The sequence below is a fragment of the Panulirus ornatus genome, chromosome 56 (genome assembly GCF_036320965.1).
Source record: "Panulirus ornatus isolate Po-2019 chromosome 56, ASM3632096v1, whole genome shotgun sequence".
NCBI classification, from domain to species: domain Eukaryota; kingdom Metazoa; phylum Arthropoda; class Malacostraca; order Decapoda; family Palinuridae; genus Panulirus; species Panulirus ornatus.
The window spans coordinates 22264185-22281318 of NC_092279.1; the positions used below are offsets into that span (position 1 = coordinate 22264185).

Below are 17134 nucleotides of genomic sequence, written 5' to 3' on the forward strand. Positions count from 1 at the left end.
TCGTTATATCAATAACTTCAGATTATGGCACTCTGAAATGACGACATCAACTCGGGAGATAAGCCAAGGTAGGGATGACGTTTCTATGGAAAGAGCAACTGCATTGGAAGTCCAGCCCTGCATCTCTGTCCCTCGCCCATGCGCTACTCACGAACTCATTACATCAGCGTATCTGAATCAGACAACGGCTGTCATAATCTACATAACGAGATTAGATACTAGAAATAGAAATAGGACTGTATATGTGTGTATACACAGTCAAGAGTATAAAAGAACCAGCGTGTGGCTGTTCGAACCACGCAGGCGTTCGACCAATGAGACGAGAGCCAAAGGATGCAAGCGATGGTTGCATGATCGAATGTTCCCTGGAATTCGAAGGTAATTTTCTTTCACACGGCATAATGGTGACCGACCACCACGCACCAGCAGGTCAACAGGGGTCATTCTACACCCTTCTATTGACTGTATATCTTCACTACAACCTCCGTATTACCGGGCTTCTGACCTCATCCGCACTCTGGCGAGGTCAAGGGTCAGATTCACTTCATCCTTACAGATCAGGTCAAGGGTCATCTCCTCCACACCCAGTACAGGTCAAGTCCAAAAAGGCCATTGATCGTTAACCTCATCTTAACTACAGTCGCATTTAGGCTACACCATCAACGCCCACGTCTTGGATATGACCCATAAAGGGCCATCTTCACTACACCCGGAGCATCGCTGGCCTTTCACCCAGGTCAAGGGCAGGTCAAAGGCCACCTTCACCACAGTCATCTTATTCGCGCTACAAAGTGTATTTCAAAACCAAATTCCTGGGACGATGCCCAGTTAATAGGCACCCTTAGGCGAGTCCTTCCACACGACCATGCAGTGGGCCCACACACGACCCCCAGGTGTTCATCCCTCCCCTTGGAATTGGTGGATAAATATGTATGTGTTGTGAAAACACATGGCACATATACACAAGGTAAAGAGACGGGGCAAACACGAGTGTAAAACTCTCTTACCCCGTAACACACAAGTAATAATCACACACACACACACACACACACACACACATATCATTAAGGGTCAGGTCAAAGGTCAGCGTTTCTTGGAAAGAGCAACAACTGGGCAATAAAAACAAACTATATGTATTCACAGAGCGCGTGGAAGTCAACACCCATCATCGAGTGTATACAAGGGTCACGACGCCCAGTTTTCCAACGATAATATTCACAGTTCAGGTTCTGTATTACACACGTTTCCCCTCAACCAACCCACAACGAAGTATTTCTAACACCGCTATCGATGGTGTTGTTAGCGCGCGCGTGCGTGCGTGTGTGTGTGTGTGTGTGTGTGTGTGTGTGTGTGTGTGTGTGTGTGTGTGTACACCAACCACCAGGAGCAACCTGATATCACACGTCCATAACACAATAACCTGATCCACGATTAATAACGTTGCCTCGCAAGCTGGAGCGAACCGACGGCGCCCCAAAAACAAGCACTGGTCTTTGCGACCACCGACTCTATCTTCCCCGTCCGCATCACGCTATGGACCAAGCAGCTCAAGCAGTAGTAGCTACTGCTGCTGCTGCTGCTGCTGCTGCTACAGCAGAACGAGCAGCCGCAAACACCACTGCGGAAGCCGACGCGTCGAAGAAGAAGAAAAAAAAAGGGTGGGGACGGAGGGGAACTATGCGATAAAGCTATACGTTAACTGGCACCGGCTCTGAATGATACGTCTGGTGGGACATATATGGCACGTAACCCTGGTTGTATGGGGGAGTGGGGTCAGTTACTTTATGCATGTTACCTGAAAGAATATATATATATATATATATATATATATATATATATATATATATATATATATATATATATATTCAATCCAAACAGGAATTATACATGAGCGTCACATTCTTTACCACCAGTAACTCAGACGCGTCGAAAAAGACTTACAAACTCATGACTGTCATAAGACACATGACGGTGATTTCAGGAAACAGACGGAGTCATAGCACTTTCATCATCCAAAAGCTTAATTCAAGCTGCTGCAGTACCGCCATAAGCAAAAGACACAAGATCAAATCTATAAATACACTGTAGAACACAGATGTAAACCCGACAAAATATATGACAGCTTGTATTTCGGGAGAGAACTCTATGAGGACATCTCTTTCATTCAGCCAAGTGGATAACTTTAAATACAATGTGGATGACAGAGCAATCCTGTTGCTCATCCAGCACGGGTGAACAGAGTGGAACACTTGACAAATGCAGTAAATCACGATAAATACAGTAGAACACTTGAAAAATACAGTGGAACACTTGATAAATACAATGGAAAAATCGATAAATACAGTTGAACACTCGATAAATACAGTGGATCATTTAATGAATACAGTGAATCACTTGACAAATACAGGGGATTATTTAACAAACACAGTGATCACTTGAAAAATACAGTGGATCATTTAATAAATACAGTGAATCACTTGACAAATACAGTGGAACACTAGATAAATACACCGGAACACTTGACAAATACAGTGGATCACTTGATATAGTAATTCACTTGACAAAAATTCAGTGGAACAAAACGTACCCCTCGTCTCGTGTGGTAGAGCGGCAGCAAGTGGAGGTACTGGTGGTGGTGATGGTGGTGGTGGTGGTGGTGATGGTGGAGACTGGAGGAGGAGGAGGAGGACGGGTCGTCGTGGTGCTGCAGCTGGTGTTGGTGGCTGCCATTGTTACCCGGAGGAGAGGCGCGGGCTTGCAGAGCGGCGGGGTCCAGGACCACCTCCCTGTTTTTGGCCATAGATGTGGCGCGATCACCTCACCCCTCCGTGGTCCAGACGCGGCCGGGAAGCAAGCAAACGCGCACACGCTCTTTCCTCTGTCTGTCTCTTTTTCTCTCTCGAAACAACGCGTTATCTTACAAGACCCCTCCCCCAATAACCAGAGACCTGCTTTCCAGGGTTCGCTCCGCAGGCCCCTTTGAGACGTCTCGCTCAGGAGACCTTCCTTTGATTCAGTCGCCTCACTGTAAACGTGTCCACGGTAACTACTGCGCTCTCCACGGGCCAAGCCTTGTGTTCAACACTTCTTCAGTACACCTGATCACTGATGCACTCCGCAGTAGCACATAATTCGGTCATAAACACATTTCGAGGAACTGCTGGAGACAGACGATATATAAATATATATGAGCAACGTACACCGAGGAAGGGAGCCCAACCCTATCTCTATAACCGTCAACGTAACAAGGGACACAATACGTGGCACAGTCTTCGGTGTTCTCGACTCACTGGGGGGACAACTCCAGGGACGAAAAACACGAGAACGTCGGACAAGCGTGTGCTTTACGACGGGGAAATAATTGCAAGTTACATTCCACTTAATTACCATACTGCTTGCAAGGTACACACTTTGCATTTCCTAGCCGGCGAGCGTGGAAGTAAAGCAGTCTTGGTGTTAGCTACTTAAAGCGATGTTTAAGTTTCTGTGATGGTTACTTAATGTTTAAGTTAAGATGTGGGCTACTTAATGTTTAAGTTTGTGTTGCCTCCTTTAAGTTATGTTTAAGTTCCAGTGTGGGCTACTTAATGTTTAAGTCTCAGTGTTGCCTACTTAAAGTAATGTTTAATTTTCAGTGTTGGCTACTTTAAGAAAAGTTTAAGTAGTCTCAGTGTTGGCTACTTCGGGAAAAGCTGAAGTAAAGTAGTACCAGACTTGGCTACTTAACATCTCACTGATCCCGGATGAACTAGATGGATACAACCGGCTTTTCTCTATATACTCAACACTGCTCCCAGCCACCAACACTTCAACGTAATACATTGACTTTTTCACTCATGTTTACACAATAATACCAGCTACTGTGTGTGTGTGTGTGTGTGTGTGTGTGTGTGTGTGTGTGTGTGTGTGTGTGTGTTATCTACTGCAAACAGGGAGCACACACACACACACACACACACACACACACACACACACACACACACACACACACGCGCGCGCATGTCTGTACCAGCGTACATTTTCCATCGCACATATTTGCTCTTGAGTTTCCGAGAGCCAGAACGCGCGCGCGGCGCGCCCAGCAAAGGGAAGGGGAGGTATCTGGCCCAGCCCGTGGCCTTAACAATTCCAGGCAAGGTCATGCGAGGTGGATTTGAGGTTTTTCTGCTTGACCAACGGACCACTTGCGACACAAACGGACCGCCGCGCCGCTCCGACAGCAAGGAAACGATAAAACCCACGACTGACCGCTGTTTACTGCCCTTGTTAAGATTACACACACACACACACACACGCGCGCCTCTATCCTTCACATACATGTGAAGGAATAAAGCTACATCCGCCACAACCTAATCCAGTTATATTCTCATCCTTATACTACCGTCTGGCCCAAGTACCTCTTAATGGTACCTACATAACTAACCAGCCCCACCTACCCCCCTGTATCAAGTCTCACCTACCCCCTATACAAGTCTCATCTACCCCGTGTATCAAGTCTCACCTACCCCCTATACAAGTCTCATCTACCCCGTGTATCAAGTCTCACTTACCCCCTATACAAGTCTCATCTACCCCGTGTATCAAGTCTCACCTACCCCCTATACAAGTCTCATCTACCCCGTGTATCAAGTCTCACCTACCCCCTATACAAGTCTCATCTACCCCGTGTATCAAGTCTCACCTACCCCCTATACAAGTCTCATCTACCCCGTGTATCAAGTCTCACCTACCCCCTATACAAGTCTCATCTACCCCGTGTATCAAGTCTCACCTACCCCCTATACAAGTCTCATCTACCCCGTGTATCAAGTCTCACCTACCCCCTATACAAGTCTCATCTACCCCGTGTATCAAGTCTCACCTACCCCCTATACAAGTCTCATCTACCCCGTGTATCAAGTCTCACCTACCCCCTATACAAGTCTCATCTACCCCGTGTATCAAGTCTCACCTACCCCCTATACAAGTCTCATCTACCCCGTGTATCAAGTCTCACCTACCCCCTATACAAGTCTCATCTACCCCGTGTATCAAGTCTCACCTACCCCCTATACAAGTCTCATCTACCCCGTGTATCAAGTCTCACCTACCCCCTATACAAGTCTCATCTACCCCGTGTATCAAGTCTCACCTACCCCCTATACAAGTCTCATCTACCCCGTGTATCAAGTCTCACCTACCCCCTATACAAGTCTCATCTACCCCGTGTATCAAGTCTCACCTACCCCCTATACAAGTCTCATCTACCCCGTGTATCAAGTCTCACCTACCCCCTATACAAGTCTCATCTACCCCGTGTATCAAGTCTCACCTACCCCCTATACAAGTCTCATCTACCCCGTGTATCAAGTCTCACCTACCCCCTATACAAGTCTCATCTACCCCGTGTATCAAGTCTCACCTACCCCCTATACAAGTCTCATCTACCCCGTGTATCAAGTCTCACCTACCCCCTATACAAGTCTCATCTACCCCGTGTATCAAGTCTCACCTACCCCCTATACAAGTCTCATCTACCCCGTGTATCAAGTCTCACCTACCCCCTATACAAGTCTCATCTACCCCGTGTATCAAGTCTCACCTACCCCCTATACAAGTCTCATCTACCCCGTGTATCAAGTCTCACCTACCCCCTATACAAGTCTCATCTACCCCGTGTATCAAGTCTCACCTACCCCCTATACAAGTCTCATCTACCCCGTGTATCAAGTCTCACCTACCCCCTATACAAGTCTCATCTACCCCGTGTATCAAGTCTCACCTACCCCCTATACAAGTCTCATCTACCCCGTGTATCAAGTCTCACCTACCCCCTATACAAGTCTCATCTACCCCGTGTATCAAGTCTCACCTACCCCCTATACAAGTCTCATCTACCCCGTGTATCAAGTCTCACCTACCCCCTATACAAGTCTCATCTACCCCGTGTATCAAGTCTCACCTACCCCCTATACAAGTCTCATCTACCCCGTGTATCAAGTCTCACCTACCCCCTATACAAGTCTCATCTACCCCGTGTATCAAGTCTCACCTACCCCCTATACAAGTCTCATCTACCCCGTGTATCAAGTCTCACCTACCCCCTATACAAGTCTCATCTACCCCGTGTATCAAGTCTCACCTACCCCCTATACAAGTCTCATCTACCCCGTGTATCAAGTCTCACCTACCCCCTATACAAGTCTCATCTACCCCGTGTATCAAGTCTCACCTACCCCCTATACAAGTCTCATCTACCCCGTGTATCAAGTCTCACCTACCCCCTATACAAGTCTCATCTACCCCGTGTATCAAGTCTCACCTACCCCCTATACAAGTCTCATCTACCCCGTGTATCAAGTCTCACCTACCCCCTATACAAGTCTCATCTACCCCGTGTATCAAGTCTCACCTACCCCCTATACAAGTCTCATCTACCCCGTGTATCAAGTCTCACCTACCCCCTATACAAGTCTCATCTACCCCGTGTATCAAGTCTCACCTACCCCCTATACAAGTCTCATCTACCCCGTGTATCAAGTCTCACCTACCCCCTATACAAGTCTCATCTACCCCGTGTATCAAGTCTCACCTACCCCCTATACAAGTCTCATCTACCCCGTGTATCAAGTCTCACCTACCCCCTATACAAGTCTCATCTACCCCGTGTATCAAGTCTCACCTACCCCCTATACAAGTCTCATCTACCCCGTGTATCAAGTCTCACCTACCCCCTATACAAGTCTCATCTACCCCGTGTATCAAGTCTCACCTACCCCCTATACAAGTCTCATCTACCCCGTGTATCAAGTCTCACCTACCCCCTATACAAGTCTCATCTACCCCGTGTATCAAGTCTCACCTACCCCCTATACAAGTCTCATCTACCCCGTGTATCAAGTCTCACCTACCCCCTATACAAGTCTCATCTACCCCGTGTATCAAGTCTCACCTACCCCCTATACAAGTCTCATCTACCCCGTGTATCAAGTCTCACCTACCCCCTATACAAGTCTCATCTACCCCGTGTATCAAGTCTCACCTACCCCCTATACAAGTCTCATCTACCCCGTGTATCAAGTCTCACCTACCCCCTATACAAGTCTCATCTACCCCGTGTATCAAGTCTCACCTACCCCCTATACAAGTCTCATCTACCCCGTGTATCAAGTCTCACCTACCCCCTATACAAGTCTCATCTACCCCGTGTATCAAGTCTCACCTACCCCCTATACAAGTCTCATCTACCCCGTGTATCAAGTCTCACCTACCCCCTATACAAGTCTCATCTACCCCGTGTATCAAGTCTCACCTACCCCCTATACAAGTCTCATCTACCCCGTGTATCAAGTCTCACCTACCCCCTATACAAGTCTCATCTACCCCGTGTATCAAGTCTCACCTACCCCCTATACAAGTCTCATCTACCCCGTGTATCAAGTCTCACCTACCCCCTATACAAGTCTCATCTACCCCGTGTATCAAGTCTCACCTACCCCCTATACAAGTCTCATCTACCCCGTGTATCAAGTCTCACCTACCCCCTATACAAGTCTCATCTACCCCGTGTATCAAGTCTCACCTACCCCCTATACAAGTCTCATCTACCCCGTGTATCAAGTCTCACCTACCCCCTATACAAGTCTCATCTACCCCGTGTATCAAGTCTCACCTACCCCCTATACAAGTCTCATCTACCCCGTGTATCAAGTCTCACCTACCCCCTATACAAGTCTCATCTACCCCGTGTATCAAGTCTCACCTACCCCCTATACAAGTCTCATCTACCCCGTGTATCAAGTCTCACCTACCCCCTATACAAGTCTCATCTACCCCGTGTATCAAGTCTCACCTACCCCCTATACAAGTCTCATCTACCCCGTGTATCAAGTCTCACCTACCCCCTATACAAGTCTCATCTACCCCGTGTATCAAGTCTCACCTACCCCCTATACAAGTCTCATCTACCCCGTGTATCAAGTCTCACCTACCCCCTATACAAGTCTCATCTACCCCGTGTATCAAGTCTCACCTACCCCCTATACAAGTCTCATCTACAAGCGTGGCAAAGGACAAAGCAAGACGTACAACAATAGATGAAGGGAAAAGAGGAGAGACATACATAGATAGATCGATAGATAGATAGATAGATTAGATTGATAGATAGATAGATAGATAGATAGATAGATAGATAGATAGAGCACCTTCACAAATGACAACAGCCGAAGGTAAAACTTCAGAGAGTAAGTGGGAGACCAGAAAACGATAAAAAGAATGAATACGAGGAGGTTGGTGTGAGGAGGGAGACGAAAGTATGAGTGGAAGTGAAGGAGAAATAACAGGAAGGTCAAAATAATGACAGGTTACCAGCGTGGAGTGACAGTGTGTGTGCAATGTCTCGGTCCTAGTGATTCCGAGCCTCTGGGTTACGACATATAAGTTCCATATTCCCGGAAAAAAAAAAAAGTGCATCGGCCTCATATTTACGTCTTTACGGGCCTTACACATCACGGCCATAAGGCCGATTGTACAGTATAGCCTTGTATGTCGTGAGCCTCGCACCTGGCGGTGTTGTCTCGGGTCCACATCGAGCACTGTGAGGACGAGTTCCACAAAGCCACTTTGAGTCGTCCGTCGCTAACTCCCGGGTCGTGGGGCAGTTCGCCACTGCCATGATAACTCCTCCTCCAACACCAGTGCCTCCCGGCCACTTGCGTGTCGTGAACTAACATCCCCCGGGCTGGACCTCCGGCTGATATATGAGATGAGGAGCTGGAGGAGGTTTGCGGGGGGAACCGAACCCCGACCTTGGTTGAGAGGAGGCTCTCTGCCCAGCCCACTACCCAAGTCCTCCTTGCCTAAACACACACACACACACACACACACACGTAGCGTCGTCACCCACTTACCTTACGTATTACAGACATTACTCCTCTACACACCACTAGAATTCACAGACCATTAGAGTAACTTTTTTTGTGTGTGTTGATCTCCTCAAACGTGTAACGTCTACCTAAAGTCTTGTACGGGAGATTCCCGAGAGCACTCGTATGTCCCTGGGGTTCTTTACTCCTCGCAATGATCCGCAAACACAGGGCACCACTGTCTACTGCTGCTGCTTTGGTTCGTCACTCGCTCAACACTGACACAACCGGGGAAGGCCAGAGGTAACAAGCTTCCTGAACGTGACACACAAGGCACACTACGTTATCTTCCTCGGCGACGGTGCTATTCTTTCCCACACGCCGCACCTCGAGGTGCAGTCGGTCGGTCCTGGCTAGTCCTGGGACGCTCCAGAGAGCGGTATGACCTCGAGGTCCCGGGGGGAAGGACTGGACTGTGTGCACATGTGGCGGCGAGGGAGACCTGGCCGGCTGGGCTGGCCGGCCAGGAGACGCCTTGCTCCAGTTGTGGCGCGGGGGAAGCCGTGGGGGTGCCCCAGGAGGCCGTCGACTCGGCTCTTGATCACTGGAATTACCATTATCAAACGGAGCTCAGAAGGCGCGAGGGTCCCGGCCTATAACGCAGGCAGTCCCGGGCGTGTGCTGCTGCTGCAGCTGCTGGTGCGTCCGCACGCGCGCGCGTGTGCGTGTGGGTGTCCACTACACGGACTTCTGGTGGCACCCACCCAACTCAGTCAGAGTCAAGGGCTGCAAGACCTCAACTGAGGCTACCAGGTTCACCACGCCCTCCCTCCCTCCGTCCTTCCTGCCAGTTTTTGTTGCCCTGGTACAGCCACCACCTTAAGGCCGGCTTGGACGCCGGGGGCCACCTGCTATGAGCTGGTCTACCCACACCTCGGTAATCACCAAAGCGACACACACACACACACACAGCGGCGGTGGACACCGAGGTCTTCCAGGAAGACCGACGAGGACGGACGAGGACGAACAGCCGGGGTGTGGGTCGTGCCTGAGCCGATATCGCCGTCTTGCTCCGTCGGGTCGACTTGGCTCGAAACTCCAGCCCCGCCACGTACCACTCCCGGCAGCAAACTGGTTACCTCCATATCTACCTACTCCTTCCTTAACCACTGGCAAGAGACGTCTCTGCCCTCCCAGTCCCAGGGAGAGGTATGCACTTTGGAGGAGACGATCTCCCTACGTTCTTCCATTCCCCGCATCGTTGCAGAAGGACTATTAAAAAAAAAAAACTCCGCCATATACATATAAAACAGAGGTCCTTGCCCAGGGCGAGTCTCCTGTTGCCACCTACCATAGCCGGGGTCTATAGCATCGTCTAGCAGAACACACTCGCTCGTACGTTACTGACCACAGGACCCAACCATGGGTAGTAACACAGTAACCGTCACACACACACACACACACACACACACACACACATACTCCATCCCCCGTCACACACGTCCGGGTGAGGAGCCTTCACAACCCCATGCACCTGGTTCACTGGCCTAAACTACTCAGTCGCAAATGAGGAAGGAAGATGGAGCAATCCATCCCTCCGTCTCTGTCTCCCTTGTCTTCGTCAGGCATGTACTTACCCAGAGAAGCAAGACGGTGGTAAGTACTAACAACAAAAGTTTGCCGATATCCTATTCCATCTTCACATTACAACGTCCTGAGTGAGAGGCTGACAACTGTATGATCCGTGATAGCGGTGACGGTCTGAGCCATACATTAATACGGACTTCATTCAAGATGCGACAGCCCTCTCCCACAACTCAGGGTCAACCATCTAAACTATGTTAATAGTAAACTAGCTCGGCTTATGTAACCCCCCCCCAGGATCACCTGGTGTTGCATATGTACCCCCAACTCACCACGTGTTACGAATGTACCCCCCCCCCAGCTCACCTGGTGTTACGTATGTACTCTGGATCACCTGGCGTTACGAATGTACACCTAGATCAACTAATTTGTGTGTGTGTGTGTGTGTGTGTGTGTGTGTGTGTGTGTGTGTGTGTGACAACTATCAGTGTGTTATGGGGACAGTTTTACATTCGCGTTGCCCTGGCTTTTAGATCTGTATGTACGTACCATGTCTTTATTTCTCTCAGAAATGGTTCGTCCATACAAAGTTAAGAAATGGGACAAAGCGAGTGTGTAAATCCCTCACAGTACACAAATAGCAACCACAACACAACCTAGGCGAGGTACCAATTCATCGACCAGCCCCAGGGGAGGATGAACAGCTAGGCCGGCTGTGGGTCACCGGCCGCGTCCAGGATTCGTACCCGTCGGAGCCCATGCGCGAATCATGGTCATCGAGGACGCTACACCATGGAAACCTGTCGTGTGTGTGTGTGTGTGTGTGCGCGCGCGAGCGCGCAAGAATGAGCAATCCGAGCGCAAAGTCAACCTCCAGCGAGACAGTATTATCGTCGGCGGACGGGGAAGGTGTACAGAGCTGTCTGGGACCTTCCCCTCCCCTAAAAGAAACCCCCCCTTTACCCTACTCACCCCCTGCACGGACCAGCATCTTTTAAAAGCCTCACACAATACGGATCTCCTCCGTCCCGTGCATACCAAAACAAACGATCACCGAGGCAACGTGTTTGTAAATGTCTTAAAAAAAAAGAAAAAAAGAAAAAGAAAAAATAATGTCGTGGAGCCGCTTGGCTGAGTGTAACCAGTTCACAAGAACTTCTGGGAAGAAGAGCACCCCAGTCCCCCAGTACCGGTTACCTCCGGCAGGAGCGGGTAGGTCGTCCTGAATAATAAAGGGGCACTGGCGTTTATCTGTGTGTTCCTGTGTCTGTGTGGCTTATTCTCGTGAGAATTATCTTGTACAATACAAGGAGAAGTGTTTATCTGTGTGTTCCTGTGTCTGTGCGGCTTATTCTCGTGAGTATTGTCTTGTACAATACAAGAAGTGTTTATCTGTGTGTTCCTGTGTCTGTGTGGCTTATTCGAGTGTTAAGTATTATCTTGTCTTGTACAATACAAGGAAAAGTGTTTATCTGTGTGTTCCTATGTCTGTGTGGCTTATTCGAGTGTGTTAACTCATCATCTTCCACAATACAGGGAAAAGTGTTTATCTGTGTGTTCCTGTGTTTGTGTGGCTTGTTCTCGTGCGTCGAGGAGTACCTAATCTGTTACCTACTTTCCATTATCTGCACCTCCGTGGACCGGGGGCCCGCCCTCACACCCTCGGGGTCCTCGCCTCCGCTCCCCCTCTGTCCTCACTCCGTGACCTTCCCCTGCAGACACGGCCCGCCCGCCTTCATCATCTGCTCCTCGCTAAGCTCTGGTTCCACAAAATACCCCACACCTCTGCTTCCCCCCCCCCCCCCCCGGACGTCAAGCCCTCGTCACCTGAACTACTACCTCTCTCACGTCGGACAACTACGTCAGGGGGGGGGTCTCCATGGCGCCCTTTGGGATTTTGAATGTTAACGCGTCTACCCCCCTCACTCTTCTCTCTTCCAATGTTGGTGGAGACGCCTGACGCCACCACACAGGCTGCGTAGCACCAGCTCTCAATGACTCCCGCCCGTCCAGGCACAGTTCCGAGATCACTGATTATCAATAACAATAATAGTCATAAAAATCCAAGATGTGTGTGTGTGTGTGTGACAGACAGATAAAGTGAAAGATACAGAAATAGATAGATAGATAGATAGATAGATAGATAGATAGATAGATAGATAGAGAGAGAGAGAGAGAGAGAGAGAGAGAGAGAGAGAGAGAGAGAGAGAGAGAGAGAGAGAGAGAGTTACACTTCCAAGATGAACAGCAAAGTAGGAATTTTCCACACTACTCTTCCCCCCCCACCACCCTCCCAAAACCCCCAAGGTTTTCTGGGGTTTCAGCAACACTTGTGTTACTCCCCCATGTTTACAACACTTGTGTTACTCCCCCATGTTTACAACACTTATGTTACTCCCCCATGTTTACAACACTTGTGTTACTCCCCCATGTTTACAACACTTGTGTTACTCCCCCATGTTTACAACACTTGTGTTACTCCCCCACGTTTACAACACTTGTGTTACTCCCCCATGTTTACAACACTTGTGTTACTCCCCCATGTTTACAACACTTGTGTTACTCCCCCATGTTTACAACACTTGTGTTACTCCCCCATGTTTACAACACTTGTGTTACTCCCCCATGTTTACAACACTTGTGTTACTCCCCCACGTTTACAACACTTGTGTTACTCCCCCATGTTTACAACACTTGTGTTACTCCCCCATGTTTACAACACTTATGTTACTCCCCCATGTTTACAACACTTGTGTTACTCCCCCATGTTTACAACACTTGTGTTACTCCCCCACGTTTACAACACTTGTGTTACTCCCCCATGTTTACAACACTTGTGTTACTCCCCCATGTTTACAACACTTATGTTACTCCCCCATGTTTACAACACTTGTGTTACTCCCCCATGTTTACAACACTTGTGTTACTCCCCCATGTTTACAACACTTGTGTTACTCCCCCATGTTTACAACACTTGTGTTACTCCCCCATGTTTACAACACTTGTGTTACTCCCCCATGTTTACAACACTTGTGTTACTCCCCCATGTTTACAACACAAAATCTTGGGGAATTTCCTTACCCGATCTACAGGCGTCCCACTCCAGACCCTGGTACTGGCGTTAGTACACTATAATGCTGGGTACATATTTTCTCTAACGTGAGGGTATTCCCTCTAAGGCTCAGTCCTCTGTTCTTAACGCTACCTCGCTAACGCGGGAAATACGAATATGCAGGTATCAGCAAAATATCCCGTTTTCTTAACCTAATCACAGGCAAACGCTAAATAATAATAATAATAATAATAATAATAATAATAATAATAATAATAATAATAATAATAATAATGATAATAGTAATAATAATAATAATAATAATAATAATAATAATAATAATAATAATAATAATAATAACAATAATAATAATGATAATAATAACAATAACAACAACAACAATAATAATAATAATAATAATAATAATAATAATAATAATAATAATAATAATAATAAAACGTCCTGATAATTTCCAGAATGTCTTCCTTTCCCTCATGACGTGAGAAACGACCAGCACAATACGGTCTACCAGCTCACCACCCCCAAGACACACAACCCCTTCCCTGAGCACAGACCTGACCCCACCCATCTCCCCCTTGCACTATCGCCTGAGGCTCCGTAACTGCAGCGGTGTCTCCCACTATCTCACACGCTGGCTCCGCTGGGCCTTGACCGGGCCCCGTCCGCCTCGCGACATTCAACATACCGTTGTTTCTTTCCACGCTCTCCTGCATGATGCACCACCACGTCCCCATTATCAGTCGAAGCCACCGCTCCCCACTCTAGGGGCATGTTTGGGGACGGAGTCCACTGGCCTCCATGTGCAGAGACGGAGTCCACTGGCCTCCATGTAAAGAGACGGGGTCCACTGGCCTCCATGTATAGAGACGGAGCCCACTGGCCTCCATGTATAGAGACGGAGTCCACTGGCCTCCGTGTGGAGAGACGGAGTCCACTGGCCTCCATGTATAGAGACGGAGTCCACTGGCCTCCGTGTGGAGAGACGGAGTCCACTGGCCTCCATGTATAGAGACGGAGTCCACTGGCCTCCATGTATAGAGACGGAGTCCACTGGCCTCCATGTATAGAGACGGAGTCCACTGGCCTCCATGCGTAAAGACGGAGTCCACTGGCCTCCATATCGCTTGGTGATGCTACGCGGGGTTACAATCACATCAATTATCTCCGCCCTGACAGAGCAATCGCAATTATCAACAACAACAATAACAACAACAACAGTAACAAAAACACCTGGACCTAAACTGGTGGCCCAGGAGGTATATTAATACTAAGGTCGCTCGGCCTGGTGTGGGCGAGCTTGGCTCGGTAAAACATTCGCCCGCATCCGCCCTCCACGCCCATATCTCTGGCGGCTACCTCATTGCCCGCCCACCCAATACACACACCCACACACGCGCGCGCGCCTATGCTTATATCTCCCACCCTAACCCACACACACACACACACACACACACACACGCGCGCGCCTATGCTTATATCTCCCACCCTAACCCACACACACACACACACACACACACGCGCGCGCGCGCCTATGCTTATATCTCCCTCCCTAACTCACACACACACACACACACACAAACCTACCCTTATACCCTCCTTCCCTGTCTTCGCTACCTCCCTTAGATAACTCCTGCTTGAGTTTACACATCATTTGCTTATTTCCAGTCTGCAGGCGCGCTTCACACCCCCTCGTCTCTCAGCAACGAACAGACAAGCACGTTTTCTTTACCCTCGACATTCGGTAGCGATCGTACCTCCTAGAGTGTCGAGAACATACAGTATCGGTACAAGGAGAAGTTATCTTTCCGTACTGGTCAATATTTCTCTACACAATCGCTACCGCGAAGACGGAGGTGTGGCGGATTATGACAAGTTGTCATTCATGTTATGCACGCCTCCTCCACACGTCTCCTGCTTTTATGGTCCACTTGAACCTGTCCAGTTCCTCCTCATGTCCCGATTTACATGCAACACCCGGATTCTCACGTTTTAATATTTTCATTCTAGCTGGTTCGCTGTTCAAACCTCGCGTTACTACATGTCGTCTCTCCGCCAACTCACCAACGCCTCTCGTTTTTGTTTCAATTCAACGCTCGAAAGTGGCTTTTCTGTTTCCACCTCCCCCCACCCTCCTCCCTCAGCGAATCCTCGGCGTAAATTCCTCACATTCTCCTCATACGTCGCATTTCCGTGGTCCGCAGAATGTACAGAGGAAGGTGGGAGGGAGGGGGGCGCCGCCAGCACCTCCTCCCGACGCCGCAGGCTATCATGATAATAGCCTTGTGAACTTTACACTCGGCTCGGGCGGGAAATCCCATTCGCTACCTTCTTTTTTTTTTTTTTTTTTCTCTCGATCGTATTTTCCACACGTCTATACCGGACATGCTTATTAAATTCTGGCTTGTCTCCGGCCATACCAGGGTTACCAGACCGTGATGCAAGGGATTCAAAATTAGTGTTGATGATAGACACAGACGCGACCTGAGATCACAGATCATTTGTTCGCAAATTCCCGTGGAATCTCTGTCATGTCACTCAGGTATTACGGGGTGAAGAGCAGAGGTAAAGATAATAATGGCGAAGCCCAAAAGTTGATTCCATCACCTGTTTTACCCGAATATATATATATATATATATATATATATATATATATATATATATATATATATATATATATTCTTTTCTTTTCTTTCATACTATTCACCATTTCCCGCGTTAGCGAGGTAGCGTTAAGAACAGAGGACTGGGCGTTTGAGGGAATATCCTCACCTGGCCCCCTACTTTGTTACTTCTTTTGGAAAATTGAAAAAAAACGAGAGGGGAGGATTTCCAGCCCCCCCGCTCCCTTCCCTTTTAGTCGCCTTCTACGACACGCAGGGAATACGTGGGAAGTATTCTTTCTCCCCTATCCCCAGGGATATATATATATATATATATATATATATATATATATATATATATATATATATATATATATATATATATATGTGTGTGGGTGTGTGTGTGTGTGTGTGTGTGTGTGTGTGTGTGTGTGTGTGTGTGTGTGTCTGAAGGGGTATTCGTACTTCAGTGGGGGTCCATATAATTTAGTTCACTGAAACTCTACAGTACACTACACAGATTTCACTGAGGGAAAAATATCCACCTCATCACGTGTAAACAATTCACCGAGTTTCAACTCTTAAACACAAGCGAAGGAACTGGTACAGAGGGGGGTGGGGGGGGTGATGGGTGCCTTGTGGTTCAGGGGGGAACAGGGGGGGGGGGGGGTCACTGGCCTGGCCTGGTAGCGAGATCTGTGTTCGACTAGTCTTCTTATTGCTACCTCGTCACTTGTCATTGGTAGTCCCTTCGTAATGATTTGGCGGATCTCTGGGCTCCTGCTGAAGTGCTATTATTCGTTCATAAAACCATCGCGGACTAGTGTGACCGTCATATCATCAGTATATATGTGTGTGTGTATATATATATATATATATATATATATATATATATATATATATATATATATATATATATATATATATATATATATATATATATATAGTGCATATGACCGCGCACTGGGTTCGAACCCTCACTGTTGGAGGGTTTGTGAGTATATAACATATATATATATATATATATATATATA

General features: G+C 48.0%; 1 protein-coding gene across 11 annotated transcripts in view; it reads right to left on the reverse strand.

Moving 5' to 3' along the window:
- The window catches only part of Arms (Ankyrin repeat-rich membrane spanning), a 640646-nt gene that overhangs the window by 123616 nt on the left and 499896 nt on the right, over nt 1–17134 (reverse strand). Inside the window, exons 1-2 of one of the 11 annotated variants that reach the window (XM_071694096.1) lie at nt 9458–10068; nt 2588–3160 (exon numbers count right to left, since the gene is read on the reverse strand). The exons of the other annotated variants lie outside the window; for them this stretch is intronic. Of the exons in view, the coding sequence (XP_071550197.1) occupies nt 2588–2800 (213 nt within the window). The 5' untranslated portion in view covers nt 2801–3160; nt 9458–10068. Of the gene's footprint in view, nt 1–2587; nt 3161–9457; nt 10069–17134 lie in introns of those variants that run through there. 11 annotated transcript variants of the gene reach the window in all.